The sequence below is a fragment of the Sinocyclocheilus rhinocerous genome, unplaced genomic scaffold, assembly GCF_001515625.1.
Source record: "Sinocyclocheilus rhinocerous isolate Xijiao unplaced genomic scaffold, SAMN03320098_v1.1 scaffold1899, whole genome shotgun sequence".
Taxonomy (NCBI): Eukaryota; Metazoa; Chordata; class Actinopteri; order Cypriniformes; family Cyprinidae; genus Sinocyclocheilus; species Sinocyclocheilus rhinocerous.
This window is the reverse complement of record NW_015660895.1, coordinates 664859-683617: the sequence shown is the minus strand read 5'-3', so window position 1 is coordinate 683617 and position 18759 is coordinate 664859. Positions and strand designations below refer to the sequence as shown.

The 18759-nt window shown below is 37.3% G+C and overlaps 1 protein-coding gene across 1 annotated transcript in view; it reads right to left on the bottom strand.

The window, feature by feature from the left end:
- Window positions 1–18759, bottom strand: part of LOC107726116 (Down syndrome cell adhesion molecule homolog) — a 131714-nt gene that overhangs the window by 16534 nt on the left and 96421 nt on the right. The window contains exons 11-24 of the mRNA XM_016535620.1: window positions 12100–12296; window positions 9532–9628; window positions 9282–9410; window positions 8673–8840; window positions 8467–8537; window positions 7193–7433; window positions 6594–6740; window positions 5046–5201; window positions 4130–4263; window positions 3057–3210; window positions 2774–2891; window positions 1537–1700; window positions 1294–1392; window positions 844–1032 (exon numbers count right to left, since the gene is read on the bottom strand). Coding sequence (XP_016391106.1) covers window positions 844–1032; window positions 1294–1392; window positions 1537–1700; window positions 2774–2891; window positions 3057–3210; window positions 4130–4263; window positions 5046–5201; window positions 6594–6740; window positions 7193–7433; window positions 8467–8537; window positions 8673–8840; window positions 9282–9410; window positions 9532–9628; window positions 12100–12296 — 2064 coding nt within the window. The remainder of the gene's footprint in view (window positions 1–843; window positions 1033–1293; window positions 1393–1536; window positions 1701–2773; window positions 2892–3056; window positions 3211–4129; window positions 4264–5045; window positions 5202–6593; window positions 6741–7192; window positions 7434–8466; window positions 8538–8672; window positions 8841–9281; window positions 9411–9531; window positions 9629–12099; window positions 12297–18759) is intronic.

Genomic DNA, 18759 nt, shown 5'->3' with positions numbered 1-18759 from the left:
CATGCCTGGAGCTGATCCGTGCTGGTCGCTGAGGAAATACATCAACTTCGCGCTGAGGATCCCCGGATCGGCTTTCATCGTGAACGAAGCGAAGTCCAGCCCGGGGTTGTCACATGTGGTTGCCGCAAGCCCGCCCGCCACCACTCACTCAAGCCAGCCTCCGCTCACTCTAGCCCGCAAATACACAAAATAATGTTCTTTTTAGCAACATCATATGACCCCTTTAACAACATCTGTATGCTAGTCTACTCCTAGAAATAAACTTAAAGCAGACACAGTATACACATTCGGGGAAAACAGACCAAAAGTACTGATGACATGCTCAGGGGTACATACAATTTTTTTGTGTCTTATTAAATGTAATCTGGAATAAGAATGACCCTCCCCATTAATTAGCAAGTAGCAAATCATGGCTATGATCGGAATAGCATGCTAACATACTATTTCATGTCATGTGACAGCAGACTACTGTGTAAAACATTTATCGTGAATTAATGGCCACTAATTTACACATTTACACATTTTTATTCATTATGTTTTAAAAAAATAGTGTTCTCAGATTTTGTTATTGGCCATTCATAAGAAAAGGACAAAACTTTAACATGATCTCCTAACTTGTTTCAACTTGTATGTGAATGCGGTAATGAAAAGAGTATTATAAACTAGTGGTTTTATTGCAAAGAGATTTTTGTACACCTCGCTCAAGGGCATAATTGCTCATAGCCTGCTTTGAATCAGCAATAGGTTACAATTCAATTAGGCTACCATTCAGTTATCTGTCATGAATTTTAGCCACTAGTGATAAGCATAAATAACTATATATATATTATAAAATATTCATACCTTTCCCATGGGTTTTAGCTTCAATGATTTCACTGATGCGTCCAGGTCCAACTGCATTTTGTGCAGTCAGAGTAAATTTGTACCAAGTACCGCACTTTAGGTTTTCTAGACGATAAGACCGCTCACTGGGGCTGATGGAGAAACTGCCCCACTCTTCACTGTTATCCTCAGAGAACTGCAGAATGTAGCCTGAACAAAGAACACCACACCACTTTTAAAATAAACCCCAAATGCCACACTTTATTTTATTCACTTTTATGGGCGCTGTAAATTGATACAGAGCACCTACTATACAAACCTGACCTTCAAGTTTATTAAAATATTACAGCGTGTGAAATAAATCTCGGTTTAAAGCATTTGACAGGTCTAGGTGGATAGTGTTCCATATTTGTCACACAGTGGAGAATAAGTGGATGAATATATGGAATATAAATATCAGTGCAGTCTAACCTCTGATGGAGCTTCCTCCATTGTCTCCAGGGATCCAGGACAGTGTGATAGAGGTGGTTGTGGTTTTGGTCACTGTGAGGCGCGGTTGGTCCGGAGGTACTGAAACATTTTGAGAGTGAACACAAAAACGGTGTCAGCTACTAAAGGAGCAGTCACATTGTTCAGTGAATTTTCAAGGATGCAATCCAGCCATTTCATAGATTTCCACATTAAGATTTTTTGAATATCTGATCTCATACACACCTTGGACCTGAAGGTTTAGCATGATCTCATCCGAACCCCAGTTGTTACTGGCAACACATCTGTAGTACCCAGAGTCCTCTGCTTTGACAGTGCGAATAACAAAGCTGCCATTGCTGTGAGCACTTCGGCGACCATCGATTGAAACCGGAGCTGGTGTCACATTACTGTATGAAAACATTATCAGTTTCATAGCAAGTGTGATTCACAAGAATGAATTAATCAGGTGTTTGCAGTTTCATGCACAGACACTGCACTTCTGGTGTCTTTATTAAATGAAAACAATTTGACAAGACTTACAAAATGACTATATATTAAAGGCTTAGTTCACTTCCAGAATACAAATTTCCTGATTCTGGCAAAAAGAAATTTTGAGGAAAACATTCCATGATTTTTCTCCATATAGTGGACTTCAATTGGAGCCAACAGGTTGAAGACCAAAATTGCAGTTTCAATGCAGCTTCAAAGGGCTCTACACGATCCCAGCCGAGGAATAAGGGTCTTAACTAGCGAAACGATCAATTATTTTCTAAAAAAAAAAAGAAAAATGTATATACTTTTTAACCACAAATGCTCATCTTGCACTAGCTCGACGTCACACATTAAGTAGTTACGTTGGAAAGGTCACATGTGACGTAGACGGAAGTACCGACACCCTTTACAAAAATGGTAAAACAACGATGTCAGACGATTTTGAAGTTGGAGGAGAAAATGAGATTGAGTTTTTCGCCCTACCCTACCTTTTATAACCGAAATACACAGACGAAGGTTAACTGCGCTTGACCTTTCCAACCTGATTACACAATGCGTGAAGTCATCGCAGAGCTAATGCAAGACAAGCATTTGCGGTTAAAAAGTATATAAATGTTTATTTGTTTAGAAAATGACGATCGTTTCGCTAGATAAGACCCTTATTCCTCGAGCCCTTTGAAGCTGCACTGAAACTGCAATTTAGACCTTCAACCCGTTGTCTCCCATTGAAGTCCACTATATGGAAAAAAGTCCTGGAATGTTTTCCTCAAAAACCTTAATTTTCTTTTCGACTGAAGAAAGAAAGACATGAACATCTTGGATGACATGGGGGTGAGTAAATTCTCAGGACATATTTATTCTGGGAGTGAACTAATCTTTTAATGCAAAACCTCATATTAATCAAGCGCAACAGTGTTTGTTTGGCCAAAACAGAGAAAGCAAAGTATGTTCTATCTATAAATGTAAAGAATATAGAAATCAAACATACTTTCCCTTCAGCCACTTGATGGTTGGAGGAGGGTCTCCGACTGCTTTGCATGGAAGGACAATGTCCCTCATCCAGGGGGTGGTCACAGTGCCGCTGAACGTCAGGATTCGTGCAGGGGCTTAAGAAACCAACAATGCCATCACAATGGTGGACAAAGCCTCTCATACAAACTCTTCTATGTCAAATTGGTTCTGTTAATGGTACAATATGGTGTATCCCGACTCTACCACACACTAAAAGTTACAGAAAGGGTGATTGATTGCCACGAGCCAGTCTTGCATACCTTTAGCTTGGGGCTCTACGGTGATAATTTCACTGGCATTCCCACGGCCCGCCGCAGTGACGGCCACAACCCAAATGCTGTACTGCCAGTTCTGATTCAGGTTGGTCAAACGACGGAAATAAACATCAGGTGCAGCCTCAAACTCACTGATCACCTGTAATGATACCCAATTAAAAGTTTTCATAAGAAAAACAAAACAATTATATTCGTTAGAAAGCACTCCTGCCTAGTTTTTACATTTAATGCAGAGGTGTCCAATCCTGCTCCTGGAGGGCCACTTTGATGCACAGTTTTAGTTTCTATTGACCCTGAAGACCTTGAGTTCAGGTGTGTTTAATAAGGGCATGAGGTAAACTCTGCTTGAAGGCTTGGACACCACTTATTTAGGGCATTAACTTACAAAAAAAAGTGCTGCAAAATGGAATACGGTACTGCTTACAGCAGACCGCAGAGGTGGGCAACTCTGGCTCCAACCCTTAACCAATCAGTTAATGAAGATTTTAAGAATTATTGGAAAACTACAGACAGCTAGGTGTGTTTGATCAGGGTTGGGGCTAAACTCAGAGTTGGTCCAGAGTTGCTCAGCCTTAGCATACTGTGATATATACTCAACTTTGCCTACTATTGAAGAAGAAGAAGAAGAAGCAGCTCTATGCATTAAGCAATAATAAACATTGAAACTGCATTGGCAAATGTAGTAGGTCATTCAAGTATCCCAAACCCATAGCCTTTTTGTAGGAGCTACATGGTAAAGTGTTCTCTTACTTGTTTCTCAACCTTGTTCCTGGAGGCACATCAACTCTACATATTTCGAAACTCCTCCTAATTACACATCAGGGTCAACTCATCAGCTCATTAGTAGAGACTTCAAGACCTTAAATGTATAGGTCAGATATGGGATACATCCAACATGTGTACTTCTGGGGTGCCTCCAGGAACAAGGTCAGGGAATCACTGTCGTAATTCCTGAGAATTCAATGAAAGTTTTGTTCAGTTTTGGTGAATTTAAATAATTAAGTTTGAGGGGCCATGTGGGGCTGTGCAAAGTCACAAAGAGCTGCAGATAAGCTCACCGTGGGGTACGGGTTGGAACAGAAGACGGTGTATTTCCGGATGATTCCATTGAGTTTGAGTGGAGGAAGCCAGGAAACAAACACCACCGAGCTTGTTGAAGCAGCTGCCTTAACTCCAGCCGGAGGGCCAGGAACTGGTTTTAGCAGGAGAAACAATCAAATTTGGTGAGGAGAAGCTCTAGAAAAGACACCTTGTATGCTACAAAGGAAGTGACCTACAGCTGTTCTATTCTAACTTCATAGAAAGCTGAGATGTGTGATTTCACACAATTTCCCCAAACACTCCAATCACCACTCTCCATTTGTACTGGTTTTGTCATTGGGTTCAGACATCTGTGCAATGAGCAAAGGAGTCAATCTACAAATAGCTTACTTAAGGCAGTATATCCCACTAGTCAACTCGAACCAGCTTGATTTTGCACTGGACTCCTGGTAATGGTTTTTGTTGTTTCTGTCTGAGTTCTGTTTCACTTATTGATTAAGAATGGAAGATTGGTAACAAACAGACTACTTCCTCTGACAGTTCTCTCCAATTCCCAGTCACTGATTGACAAAATAAGAGCAAGAACATAAAGTGGAGAACTGTAATAGAATGAAATAGTATGCAATTTTGGGACTGACTTTAGTGTGGGAATATGTACTCTGTTTTATCAGAGTATGCTGTAGAAGGCATTTGTCCATTTGCAGCTTAACTTAGAAAAAGTGTCATTTAAGTGTAGTAGAATTGCAGAAAACCCCATGGTGGGTACAGAATAACCATTGATAACATGGACTTGGGGCTGGTAAATGAAAATTGGCTTGTGGGACATTGCCTTTTTATTGTTTCTGTAGATTAAACTGAGACAGGGGAGTCACATAACTTTTATATATGTAAAATAAATAACATGAGAGTATGTGCAATCGGAGTTAGTCTCACCGTCCTCTTTGGTGCGTGTGTAGATCTGCTCGCTACGGACTCCGTCTCCAGCTCGAGTGAAGGCCAGGACCTGGATACTGTAGTTGGTGTACTTCTCCAGCCGTTCCAACTCTAGTGAAGGCTTGGTGGTTGTGATGTTCCTGATCTCTCCCAGTTCTGCAACACACACAAAATGTTAACTGATCTGGGGGGGGGGCTCAACTGTTTCTCCTAGATCAAAATGCAAGTAAATGGAGACTTATGCTTACACTAAATGATCTCCCCCAAATTTTGTTTTGCTCCTTAGGAATTTCACATGTCTCTTTTTAGAGTTTCAACAGTGTCTTAAAATGTGCTCAGATTTGCCAAGATACCAAAGATTTATATATTTGAGTTACCCTTCATTATCATTTGCATTGGACAATTAATTACATTTTGCATAGTCATCGGTCACTGTGTCCTGTATAATGCTACAATATACAGATTGCTGTGTCTCCATTTTTATTTTTTTACCCTTGAATCAATACCTTGTACATCAATCAATGTACATCAATACCTTATTGTAGTTCAATTATTAATGGCTCTGCAGTGCAGCCTGGAAAATGGCCAATGTTCTTTTTGCTGGGTGCTCCCTGCTACTGAGATTCAGGTACTGCATGTATACAGGGAATTGCACCAAAGAAATGGTAACACCTTCATTCCAGAAATTACTCTGTAAGTCACTTTGGATAAAAGCATTTGTAAATCTAAATGTAGCCAATTTGACCATTAAGTATTGTGCTTCTACTGTAGATCTACTGCCCTCTGTTGTTTTTTCACTTTCTGTCTCCTAAAGCAAAGCCACCATGCCCTCTAGAGGTCAGAAATGCAATTGAATTGATATTGCATGTCCAAAATGTACTGCATCACTTTTTAATAATGTTCACGAGTAAGTCATTAAAACACAGTATAGTGCCTGACAGGTCAGTATTTCATATACATTAGAAGATGCACATATATCATAAATATCAGCAATCATATTTTCATGACATTAAAAATGTACTTATAAAACCCCTTTTTGTGTTTTTTGGAGATACTCTGTAAAACAACATACATCTCTGAAGTACCTTGAAGCACTATGTAAATACCAGAGTGTATGAATTTGAAAGGTACTATGGTATTACCACCTGATGCCATCGCTATACCATGGTACACTGCTACAGTACCTTTAATAAGAGTTTACAATTATCAAAGTATATGCAAAAATTATAAATGATTTATCAATTATTGATAACTATTTGCAAGCATACTGATTATGTGTAAGCATGCATATCAGCATGGCAAAACTGAATGATCAGAATCCTTATTCCAGTCTTCAGTACACATGATCCTTCAGAAATCATTCTGAGATGCTAAATGGCAGAACTGAAACCCAGGCCTCTGCAAACTAAAACAATAGAAACTATCTATAACTATCTTTATCTATGAATTAGGAATGGGAAACTGGGGGGGACATCTGTGTGCTTCATAATTATGCATAAAAGTAAGAAAATCTCTGCAGAAACTGAAAGGGTCATAACCCTGCCGGACCTCCATCAGGTAGGTTGGCCCAGTAGATGACACGATATCCAAGCAGCATGCCGTTGAGCGCTTCTTTGGGCAGGGCAGACCAGGACAGGGAGATAGTCTCAGGGGTTGTAGCTGTTGTCACAACGTTCTCAGGTGGGCGACTGGGCACTGCCAACGAAAACAGGACAGTGTTAGTTAATAAATGTGATATTATCTATCATGTAATCACACAATATGTATGTGCATTGCTATATCTTGCAGATAAAATTGAAAGCCAATAGGTGTGAGTAATTAATTAATTAAGCTTCAAATGGGGTTTGTTTCATGCCACAAAGCAAAGCATGTAAATGCATTAAGAAACACGTCTCGGTTACGTATGTAACCCTCGTTCCCTGAAGGAGGGAACCATCTGCTGCCTACTTATACTCACGCTGTGATCAGCGGCAGTTGGATGCAATAATCGCATGCCAATGTGCATTGGCTCGTTTAGTTTACACTCGAAGTAGATTGGTCTCTCTAAGCGAGATCCCAATTCGTCGGTCATCCGACGTGACGTCGAGAGTGACCGACTGAAAGGGAACCACTGATACAATAAATGTGGGAATCATAAAGTGACTAACCGTCCTCTAGCGTGGTGATGGTGATTTCCTCCGAGGTGGGACCCATGCCTGCCCGATTGGCTGCTTGCACCCGCACCTCATACTGGGTGTACTTCTTCAGGTTATCCAGGGCGAGCGTTTCAATGTCCCCTGTGGTGTCTACATTGATGGTGTTGTATTGTGGGCTGCCCCCTGTCCCAAACTCCCGATAACACACTTGGTAGCTTCGGATCAAACCATTCTGCAAGTGTTTGAGGGGGGGCTGGAAAAAGAATAGATATTGTAACATCAGAAACACATGGCTGAATTCCAAATTCCTAAAGTAAGCACTTCTCTAGTGATGGAAAAGTGTTGGGACCTACAACCACTTTTAACTTTTTAGATTTATTTAACAAACCGCTGTGGCAGTTTCAACATCCCATTCCTTACCATATTCCTATACTCTTTTCATTCACCAACAGAAAATAACATCATTTTTAGTTCAAATTAATAAATTAATAAGAGAAAATGTAACTGTTGTAGGGAAAAATAAGGTCTTTTGCCTTTAAGTTAAAAGAGCCAATCACTTCTGTCATCTTCTGTTTATTTACTTTAGAACTATTTGAAAAACTATTTGAAGGGAACATTCTGGCTTCAATACATGTTTTAAGAAGCAAACTTATACTAAGCTAATATTAGGTGGAAGGAAAAACTATATTTTAATGCTTTTGCAAGTGAATGCAAAATTTCTCTGGAGTGTACAAAAGCATTGAAATTCAATATTTCCTCCATCTCATTTTTTTCTATCCTCATGTCCACTTAGTGGCTCTGTTAAATAAATAAATAAATAAAAACCCACACACATCACAACAGAAGTGGCCTATTTCCTTGGAGCAAACTATTTAAATATTTTAATAACTCAAAACCATAAGTTAATTCACCCTCAAGAGAGTTAGACAATGTTACAGATCAAATGATACATACTGTATTATTGTATTATTATTATTATTATTATTAATGAAGAAGTCATGTAAGAGCTTTAACAAAATATGATCTTCACATTTGTGCTTTTTGGCCCTCCAGAATGCTGCCTTGATATACGTATACCTCCATTGTCACCTCAGTTAAAAAAAAAAAAAAAAAAGTTATTTATTTATTTTAAAGAGGGGGTAGTTAAACATAATGTTCTGTGATAATTAACATTAAGTCACTACTGTTGATATAGCATAAACCCAAAATATTCCTCAAAAATGTAGCAGGATTTAGCCAATTTTGCATAGGCTACTATAGCAACACAAGTGGTTCCTTGGTTGTACCTTCCATGTGACTTTGATGCTTTGGGATGAGATTGCTTCCAGCTGCACGTCTTGAGGAGCGCCATCAGGTGCTGGATTGATCACATGCAGGAAAGACAGAGAAAATAATGGACTGAGCCACTAGGTGGCGGCACAGATAATAAAAAGAAAACCTATAGAAAAACCTCACAAAGGCTCACACCATTTTCAGTTGTAGGAATACTCACGTGCTTCATCTGTGGTGATGGTCAGCTCATTGCTTGGTCTGCTTTCGCCGATCTGGTTTTTGGCAAACATGCGGATGTTGTAGGTGGAAGCAGGGTGGAGTTCAATGATGGTGGCCTGATTCAGCTGAGGGGAGACGTCTTTGGTCATTTGAGATGAGGCCCATGGAGCTTAAAGAAATACAGAGGAATACAGAGTGACACAAGAGGCTATGTTACAGTCATTTTATCATAGTTTAAAGGGTGTAGTAATATAAAAAGATACCAAAAATAAAAACAAACCAACAAACCACTTAAAGTTTCCAATCAACGTAACAATCAAAGTTCATTCTATGAATGACTGACACACAGAATTTAGCCAATGTGAAAAAAAAATGAAACATTGATCATTCAGTCTGATTTATTAACTCAATCTATTTGATTTATATCTATTCGTCTTTTTCATAAAAACAGATTGCTCCAGTCCAAGATGCTGATTGGCTAATAAATACTAGCTTCTAGTAGTTCTGAAACACATCATATATATGACTGCATAACAACAATACTTAACAACAACAAGAATATAAATAATAACAATAGATCGAGACCGGGGGGAAAAAAAAAACCTCATACATGATTTGTTTTTATAGTTGATGTCATATCCTGTAATGGGGCTGTTGCCATCAAAGCCCATTGTCCAGCGAAGTGCGATGGTTCGGTCCTTTACCTCTCTGATCTCCACCTCGGGAGGGTCAGGGCGATCTTCGGAAAAATGTTGGTAGAGATTAGACAATAAATAACATACTTTGTCATTAAAAAATAAAATAAAATAAAAACTTAATTTAATATAAAAGGAACAATTGCATCTTAAATTCAACTTTACCTTGTACTATCAACTGAATGATTCCTTTATCTTCACCATAAGAGTTGATAGCAATGCAAGAGAAAAAGCCAGAGTCTTCTCTGACGGTATGCAAGATCTGTGAAGACACAAAATGTGATAATTTGACTAGTACATAAAGGCATTTTGGTAAATGCTATAGAATATTGGATATTGCTCTGGGAGTTTTGCTGTTCACATTCCATTCGTTCATGGATAAGAATGGTTTTGAAGTCATTTCATCATTTCATTTGGATGTTTATGAGTCAGGTATGGTCTTTTGAACTATTGCATTTGAATGATTATATTTATTAGTGTACAAATGACTCCACACTCTAAAAAATGCTGGGTTAAATATAACCCAGCGCTGGGTTAAAAAGGGACAAACCCAGCGGTTGGGTTGTTTTGAACTCAACCGCTGGGTCAAAGCAACCCAACCTCTGGGTCAAAACAACCCAACCGCTGGGTCAAAACAACCCAATAGCTGGGTTTGTCCCTTTTTAACCCAGCATTTGTTAGAGTGCAGTAAGACCCTCAGCATACATTGTAAAATGTTGTTCTGCACAAACATCTATCTTCATCTATAAACAATAGGTAAGAGTGCTGAAAAATAAGAAAAAATACAAAGATTATCCATATAGTTTTATAAAGATTTGACTAATTCCCATGACTCTTCTTGTTTTTGAGAACACTGAACCATACACTCTAAAAAATGCTGGGTTAAATTCAACCCAGTGCTGGGTAAAATAGGGACAAACCCAGCAATTGGGCTGTTTTGACCCAGCGGTTGGGTTAAATGTTTAACCCAACCTTCTGGGTAGTAACCCAACCGCTGGGTCAAAACAACCCAATTGCTGGGTTTGTCCCTATTTTACCCAGCACTGGGTTCTATTTAACCCAGCATTTTTTAGAGTGTATGTTTCCTATTATTTCCTTAGATTTTTCCTCAGAATAGGTAACACACACACACACACACACACACACACCGAAGCGTCTATGAAGTTTCATATCATGTTCAGATGAAGTAAATGTGGCACAAGCGTAAATATCCACCTGCATGCTATTCCAACCATAATATCCCAGATTATGTGCTTGATGAATTTGCAGAAACAAATATGAAAAAAAGAAATTCTGCACACTTACACATTCTGCACATTCTTACTAATGACTAGCATGATTTCTGAGTAATCTTTTGTGCAATGTTAAACAAAACAGTTGCACAGATCTGCAAAACCTTGAATAATACTTACTGGAACCATCAAGTGTTTGCAGAGCTTCTTTATATAACAAGGTAAACGTGTCTTTTGTTTTGTTGTTATTTATACATTTAAATTTTATGGATTTTAAAATATATTGTCATTTTGAAAAAAAATTAACCATCACCAAATTAGTGCTTTTTGCCTTTCTGTACTGTGCATGGCTTGAGCTATTTTAAAAACAGCATACCACTACACTGTAATTATTATTATTATTATTTTTTTTTTAAATAAATTATTCATAAGTTATAAATAAAACAAAGATTGTTGGAGTACATTTTAAAAGAAAATACAAGTTCAATCTTTTTTTTAATATCTAAATTTCCTGTTTAATTTCATGTTACTTGCTGTTTCTTTGTAATTATTTGTGAAATTTACTAGAGTGAAAATTAAATCCCCCCCCCCCCCCCCCACTGTACTTGAACTATACCTGCAGGTGAACAGTAAAAGGAATTTCTCTAGGCATGGAAACCTGAAACATTTATTGCCTTGGCCAAAATGTGCAGAATGTAACAGAGCATACTGTGCTAGGTACTATATCCCACAATGCAATGCGTTTGACATGACCTTCCACTTCTGGTATTATGAATTAATATCCTTAAATAATTATGAATGTATAGCCTGAATGCACTGTAAGTCGCTTTGGATAAAAGCGTCTGCTAAATGCATAAATTATTTTTAAATTATTTTTATGAATTAACTGGAGGTAATATCAACCTGGATATTCACATAAATCAATTTTTTGACTCTTACACTTATTTGACTGGACTGCCAATGATCTGTGATTAAAAATAAGAGTATTTATTTCTGAGATAATTGTATTGTTGAGTTAAAAAAAAACATATGCAACATTTACATATACAACATATAAAACACACAGATCATATGAACAATGCTTCAAACTTAAATTTGAATAGATTATTGTTGCACACTGCATAGTTCATGTTCAAAAAAAAAAAAAACATTTGAACAATGTGGCATATTGAGAGCTCATTTTTCCATCCAATCAGTCCCTAATGAATAAACTCATGTCTTGCCGTGTATTTTTGTCTTATTGAATACCACTCGAATATCTGTCACATCACCATAGTATAAATGAGTTGTAAGAGCAAGTTTCGTGTTGACAATAAGTGCTACAAATATACCCCAGCGACTTAAGACTGCTTTTGTGCTCCAGGGTCACAAATATAAGTTTGTGCAAACAGTGGATGATTTTTGACAGGAAATGATGTCCAGGGCCAGGGCAACCCTGAATATGTGTCTTGGAAATGAGGCGTGTGATTGCATTCTCAGTGTAGATGGTGTCTTTGCTCACCTGCAGGGTGGATATGACCTCATCTCCCACTTCCTTCACAGTAACCACATAGCGGCTCATGTCTGGGTTGATGATATGAGATTCCTTCTCCCAGCGAACCTTGATGGGCTTTTCACCGTGAGCAGTGCAGCTCATCTCAGTCATGTGACCCTGTTCTGCTCGTGTGGTGTTGGGGTAAGATGTGATCATGGCAGGAACTGAAGACAAGGACAAACAGAGAAAGACACATTGTGATGTTATATGGATAAATAATATTTGACGTCAATGTCAACCTAGCCACATACTTTCACACGCTCAGCACAGAAACACCGTACATCCATCATAAAACATTATTCTCATTACATAATAAACCAGTCGATCGATCAATCAATCAATCAATCAACACATTTCAACAGCAGAACTTTAAGCACAGACAGCTGACCTGCATTGTGAGGTCAGTGCAGACAGGTTATATTACGTGGCCACCTCACCACAAACAAAACAGCATATAGGGTCACAGTAGAATAACATGTCAACATGTAGATCTGGAGCACACTCTTAAAATGCCTGGACCTGTGATGATAACCCTTGTGGACAACTAATTTGGTCTACAATTATCATTAATTAGATTTTTTCATATAAAGCCTTGGTATAACAACTGACCATTTCCACTGCTCCATAAGTGTCTTTCTTCAAAAGTTTGTTTCTAATGGAGCTGTTATCAGATCTCCTCATATGAAGTAATTGAGCTGAAAGAAAGCAAACCGAGCTGTTCACTGGCGAGAAGTTCACAGAGCAAGCGCAGACATGAAAAGAGGCGCGAGACCATGCTCAGGCCTGTCTGAAACCTTGTTACCCTCAAGCAGTGTGAGGGATCTGTCTCTCTCTCTCTTTCCTGGCAGGCATAGCTATGATTAAATGATGAGCACACTTCCATTATTCATATAGATTCTTCTGCTTGTTTCGCTCGGCGATACTAGGAATGTGAAAGTCCCCGAATCATCATGCACTAGGATTGGGCTCTATGATCGTACAGCATATACCTTGTGATGGTAAGTTTGTATCAGTTGGATATCAGGACCTCTTTTTGTTAGTTATACTTTATGTAGAAATGTGAAAATATACAGCGAGACATGCTCCCCCCCCTCCCTTGATCAACTTGGTTCTATTTTGCATGTTTCTTAAAATAAATAAATAAATAAATAGACAAACAAATAAATAAATAATCTATTCAAAATCTCTAAATTTTCAAAAGCCTATCAATTTAAATGAAAAGCTGAAAATGTATAATATAAAAAAATCAATTTATTTAGTACAGTATGTACTGCTTTTGCTTTGATGGCAATGGTAATATTTTTTATTAATTTTGCATCATCATTCCTTTGATTCACATTTAAAAAAAAACACAAAAAAACCCCCTGTGTTTATTTGTAAATTTAAAAGATTCAAACCAATCCGAATTTGAAATCAGAATTGTCCGATTTATAATTATATTTGTATTGTTTTTTTTTTTTTAAGTCTTTTGATTTTGGTTTGTGTTCATTAAATTCCAATTAAAAATAATAAATAATCAAATGAGATAATTACATTTCTTTTGCGCTTCAAGTACATTTATTATTATTTTCCAAAAACATGCATTTACCAAAGAGGGTCCCAAGCCCCTTAGATGTGAAATATTTACTTGTACCCATGAGATTTTGAGTTAATATTTTAATAATTTAAAGAAACATTTGCATGTTATTGGTTCTCTGGTGTTAGTTTATAGTCACATGACATGCAAGTGAACAGACAGAATATTTATTTTATTTAATTTTTTTAAGTAAATGTTTATTTTTTTTAATGATTTATATAGAGACCTGCACATATATAGTCCTAATGATTGTATTATATTAGTTTCAACTCTAATCATAAAATGAACAACATCATGCATATTAAATTAATTTGCAGCATTTGATTTGATAATTACACTACACTATGTCACTATTTTAGTTTTAATTCAATAAATTGTGCAGCCACTTTTATTTTAATTTGACATTTGATTTAATTATTAGCTTTTTATCAACTCATGGACCTCCTGCAGTTCTTTCACAAACACCCAACTGAGCATTTTTTGGTTGAATTTGCAGCAGAAATATTGTGATGTTGATTGTAATAAGTAGTCATATTGTGATGTGTGATTTTGTACAGTCCACCCACAGCATTAACTGTTGAAGAACACACAGACAGACAGACAGAGTCAGGGAGGAAAAGAAAAAGGGGCGCACACATGCAGTCTCTCCGTGCCTGGCCTCTTATGTTTGTGAAGTGGCGGAAGTTGACATGATGGAGAGTGTCAGAGTCAGGCCTGTGAACGTTTAACTCTCATCTCTTATTCACTCACAAGCTCCACGCAGCTGCACCATATGAGAGAACGCTGATTTATTTTGCATGACAACTATGAATTTTAAGTACGGCATATATATATATATATATATCTCCACCTTCTCTAAATGTTATTGCTCTTTAGCGGAGGGTGCTCTCTGAAGATCTGATGCGAGGTTGAAACCTGCACTGAAGCAAGATCCGGAAGATATGGAAAGACTCATTTTTATTTTAAAGGGGTCCTATTATGCTTTTTCACTTTTTCAACTTTAGTTAGTCTGTAATGTTGCTGTTTGAGCATAAAAAAGATCTGCAAAGTTACGAAGCTCAAAGTCCAATTCAAAAGGAGATATTTTATTGAACAGAAATCACTTTTCAAAAACTACAACGAACGACTCGTTTGGACTACAACGCATATTTTCCGGGATTTGCCCAGCTAACCAATCACAACACACACTGGCCCAGCTAACCAATCACAGCACATTTCGTATTTCAGAAGGCGGGCCTTCATTTGATACAGGAACTATTCGAGCCGTTCATGCCAGACTGGGGAGAGAGGTGTTGTAATAATGTAAAATATGCGAAAAATAATGTGTTTTTTTCGAACAACCTAGTATGAGAGCCTAGTACACCCCCAAAACAAAATCAAGACTTTGTAAAAGAGCATAATAGGACCCTTTTAACTACAGACAGTCCACTTTTTCAGCAGCCTTATTTAATTAGGCATTTATTCCCCATTAGTTTCTCTACATACAAACAAACCAGCTTTGAGATTAATTCAACTTTTCAAAAAAGTTGTGAAAGTGACATTATTATCAAGTGTTCATTATTAACTATCGACTAATAAGGCCTGTTCATAACAGGAATTATAACTATAAAGATAAATACTATGATATTAGTGTCCATACCTAATATTCTGTTTATTATGAGCATGTCCTTATAATAAATGCTATGAAATGCTCAAGCTCTTTAAAGCAGGATGGACTCTGAAATAATGGAGTAAAGTGATTCCAAATATATTGTTGTGCTGTGCTGTGGACTCTGCTATTCATTTACATTAAAAATGCTATGTGCTAACTTTCCATGGTAACCGTGCCTTTTCTGATTGGTGGAATTCTCTTTAAGATTATGGGTAGTGTAATGTTAATTCTGCTATTAAATCAGCTTTTTTAAATGAATTATTTGAAATAAAACTGAGATGACAATGAAGTGTGGCTTTTACAGAAGTATACAACAACACCTAACAATCTCGGTGGGTCTGTATTGTAAAGTTTATATACATTATTACTAAAAATCTATTTCTCTATGGAGAAAATTAAAAGGAATCTTTGTGTGAATCTTTAACTTAAGGAATCTCACTGTTGCAGTTTTTTCACTAGTGCATTTCATATGATGTTGCAGAAGACATTGATATTGAATACAATATGGGGGGAAAAAGTCACAATATGGTGACTTAGTGCACATCCAAAAGAGTGTGCATAATCTCATTTAAAGTCTTGCAGTCAGCACGAGAGGGGCTTCAGGCAAGAGGGGCTCTAAATGGTATTCCCAGAACAGCTTAGTTGATGTATATTTTTAATATCCAGCAATATTACAGGCTCCTGTAATAAAGAGAGAGGGGGAGCACTGATGGCAGCTATAACCACACATCAAACAGAATCTCCCTTTATTCATTTCAGCAGCCATAGAACAGCACCGAACTATTATTAAACAAACCAGGGAAAGCCACAGGGAGCACAGGAGAGAGTTTGATATTCACAACATGTGTGAGTAAATGTTGTCTTTCACAAGCAACATGGATGTGTTTTACAGCTATTCTATGAAATAAGACTTTACAGTTTTGAAAAGTGACATTATATTAAATATATAACACTGTGATAAAGCGATGAGGTTGGCAGATGGACAGTTACACAAGGTTTTTTCAGACGGAATTTAATGCTGATGTTTATATAAATATCCTTTCAATAATTATTTACTGTTATCATATTGTTTAGCCTACTCTGATGAATAATGCTAGCAGTCATAGGGCTCTATTTTTAGGGTATGCATTAATTGATAAAATCAATATACACTGAGTGCATTAATACAGTTAATACATTAATACATGTCACAAATCACTTTGGATAAAAGCACCCACTAAGTGCGAATAAATAAATAAATACACATACATAAAAACACATTTTCCATCTTTATTTGACCTAATCTAATTCTAATTCTAGCTCTCTCTATTCTAATTCTATTCTTAAAAAAAAAAACTAACACTAGCTTCTCTAATCTTTTTGTATTCTATCTATTTGTTTTCTTTTTATTTATTATACAATTAACAAAAGCAAAAAAGGCCTCTAACACTAGCTTGCTCTATTCTTTTTCTATTCTATCTGTTTTCTTTTTATTTATTATATAAACTAAAAAAAAAACCTTGCTACGTACTGCATTAAGCTAATAGAGACTTGTTATAGCACTTGCATATCATTGCTCTTTTGTTGATTTTGATTGCTTCTATTGTCCTCATTTGTAAGTCGCTTTGGATAAAAGCGTCTGCTAAATGACTAATATAAATGTAAATAAATAAATATAATTATTAGAAAAAGAATTTAATGCTAATATTTCCAGAAATATATCCAAAGTTCTGTCATGAAACTCTAGATGGCGCAGTCCGATAGGTGTAACTCAATCAGATTAAATTACATCATCATCACGTGGCGCAGCTGATTTGTTCCTTTTGTATCAGCAGCCAATGAGCTTGCTGCTCAACATTCAAATAATTGGCTAGTGTTTGCTATAGCAGTTGCATCGTGCTTCAGAAACCCTCCTCCTTCCCCAGCTCCACCTGTATAGATCTGCTATGGGGTGATTCATGTATGCTATGTGAGGGGTATTTCATATATGTTATATATGCAGCAGCAGTATTTCTTACATGCTCACAGCAGAATGTTGTGGATGTATTGGCAGTAGCAAGTCTCGGTACTTGCTCTGCTGCAGCAGCAGCAGCGTAGCAGATCTATTCCGCCAAGACTAAACACATTAACATTGTCATGTACATTACCTTGCTATACCCTCAGAGAGCTGTCATGACAGAACTAATTTTCACGATAACCGTTTACTGTAAAAAAAAAAAAATCAGGTAACAGGGTTGAAATTTTAATCTTCCTCTCTATTGACACACATAACATTAATTTGCTACTGTTCAAAAATCTATGATTCTCAGAAATGTAGCTATTTTTGTGCGTGTGATCTACCAAAACCTGGGTCAAAAATGTTCAGCTACTGTCTTGAAAGGAAAGCATCACATTTAAACAAGAAAGTAATCAAGGCAAGCATGCAAATAATATTTATCTCTCTTTCTACACACACGCACACACAAACAAAAGATGAGTCAGAGCGTGGCGCATATGTAGCCTTTAATGGTCTTTATTGTCAGTTCAATGAAGCATATAAGTGGAGTTTAGAGACGCACACGGGTTAAAAAGCATGAAAGATGATCGTCTGATGGAGATTCAGAGACTCATTATAGTGGCTGAACAGTCAATGACCTTGGAGCCAAAAAGGTAAATATTTATATTTTTATACAGTGTGTAAAACTGTAAAAATGACAAAATTGTAATCACACATCATTCGCATTCTTTCAGTGTGCACACAGCAACTGAGCCTTAAAATATTCTAGGCAATTTGGACCAGTATTTACGGCTGGGTGTGAATTAACTATGATAACTCCATTTGTGTTTTCCACTTTGATGGCCATATTGAATATGATTAGTGTGTATGGCGTATCATGCCATATGAATACAGAGGCTGCAGCAGCAACTCTGGGTGTATATAATCCATTTCAGCCCTCATTTTATCACCAGTACAGGGGCACCCTGGGAAACTAGGCCACCTCGTCACATTGCCACGCCTGAGTGGGCCATCTACCCCCTTCTCTCTCACAAACATACACACTCATTGCCTTGTCTGTGCAGGCCAATGGAGTGAGGTATATTCTCTGGATTGGGAGGGGCAGCATGAGTGTGTGTGTGTGTGTGTGTGTGTGGTTGGTGGAGTGCAGCAGGCTGCCATGCTGAAGCAATTCCCCCTTTTTCTTGCACAATTGGTCACAGTCTGAGCATGTGCTCTCTCTGATACTGAAGGCGAGGGAGTGCCACCAGACCCACACAAGGAGAGAGATGATAAATGAAAACAAGAAGCAAAACACCTTTTCTATCAAGCTTAATGACTGTTAACTGAATATCACTAAGTCTGTCTATATTTTTAAAATACACAATAATTCTACACTGAAAATAAATTCACTAATATATATAGTGTGTGTGTGTGTGTGTGTGT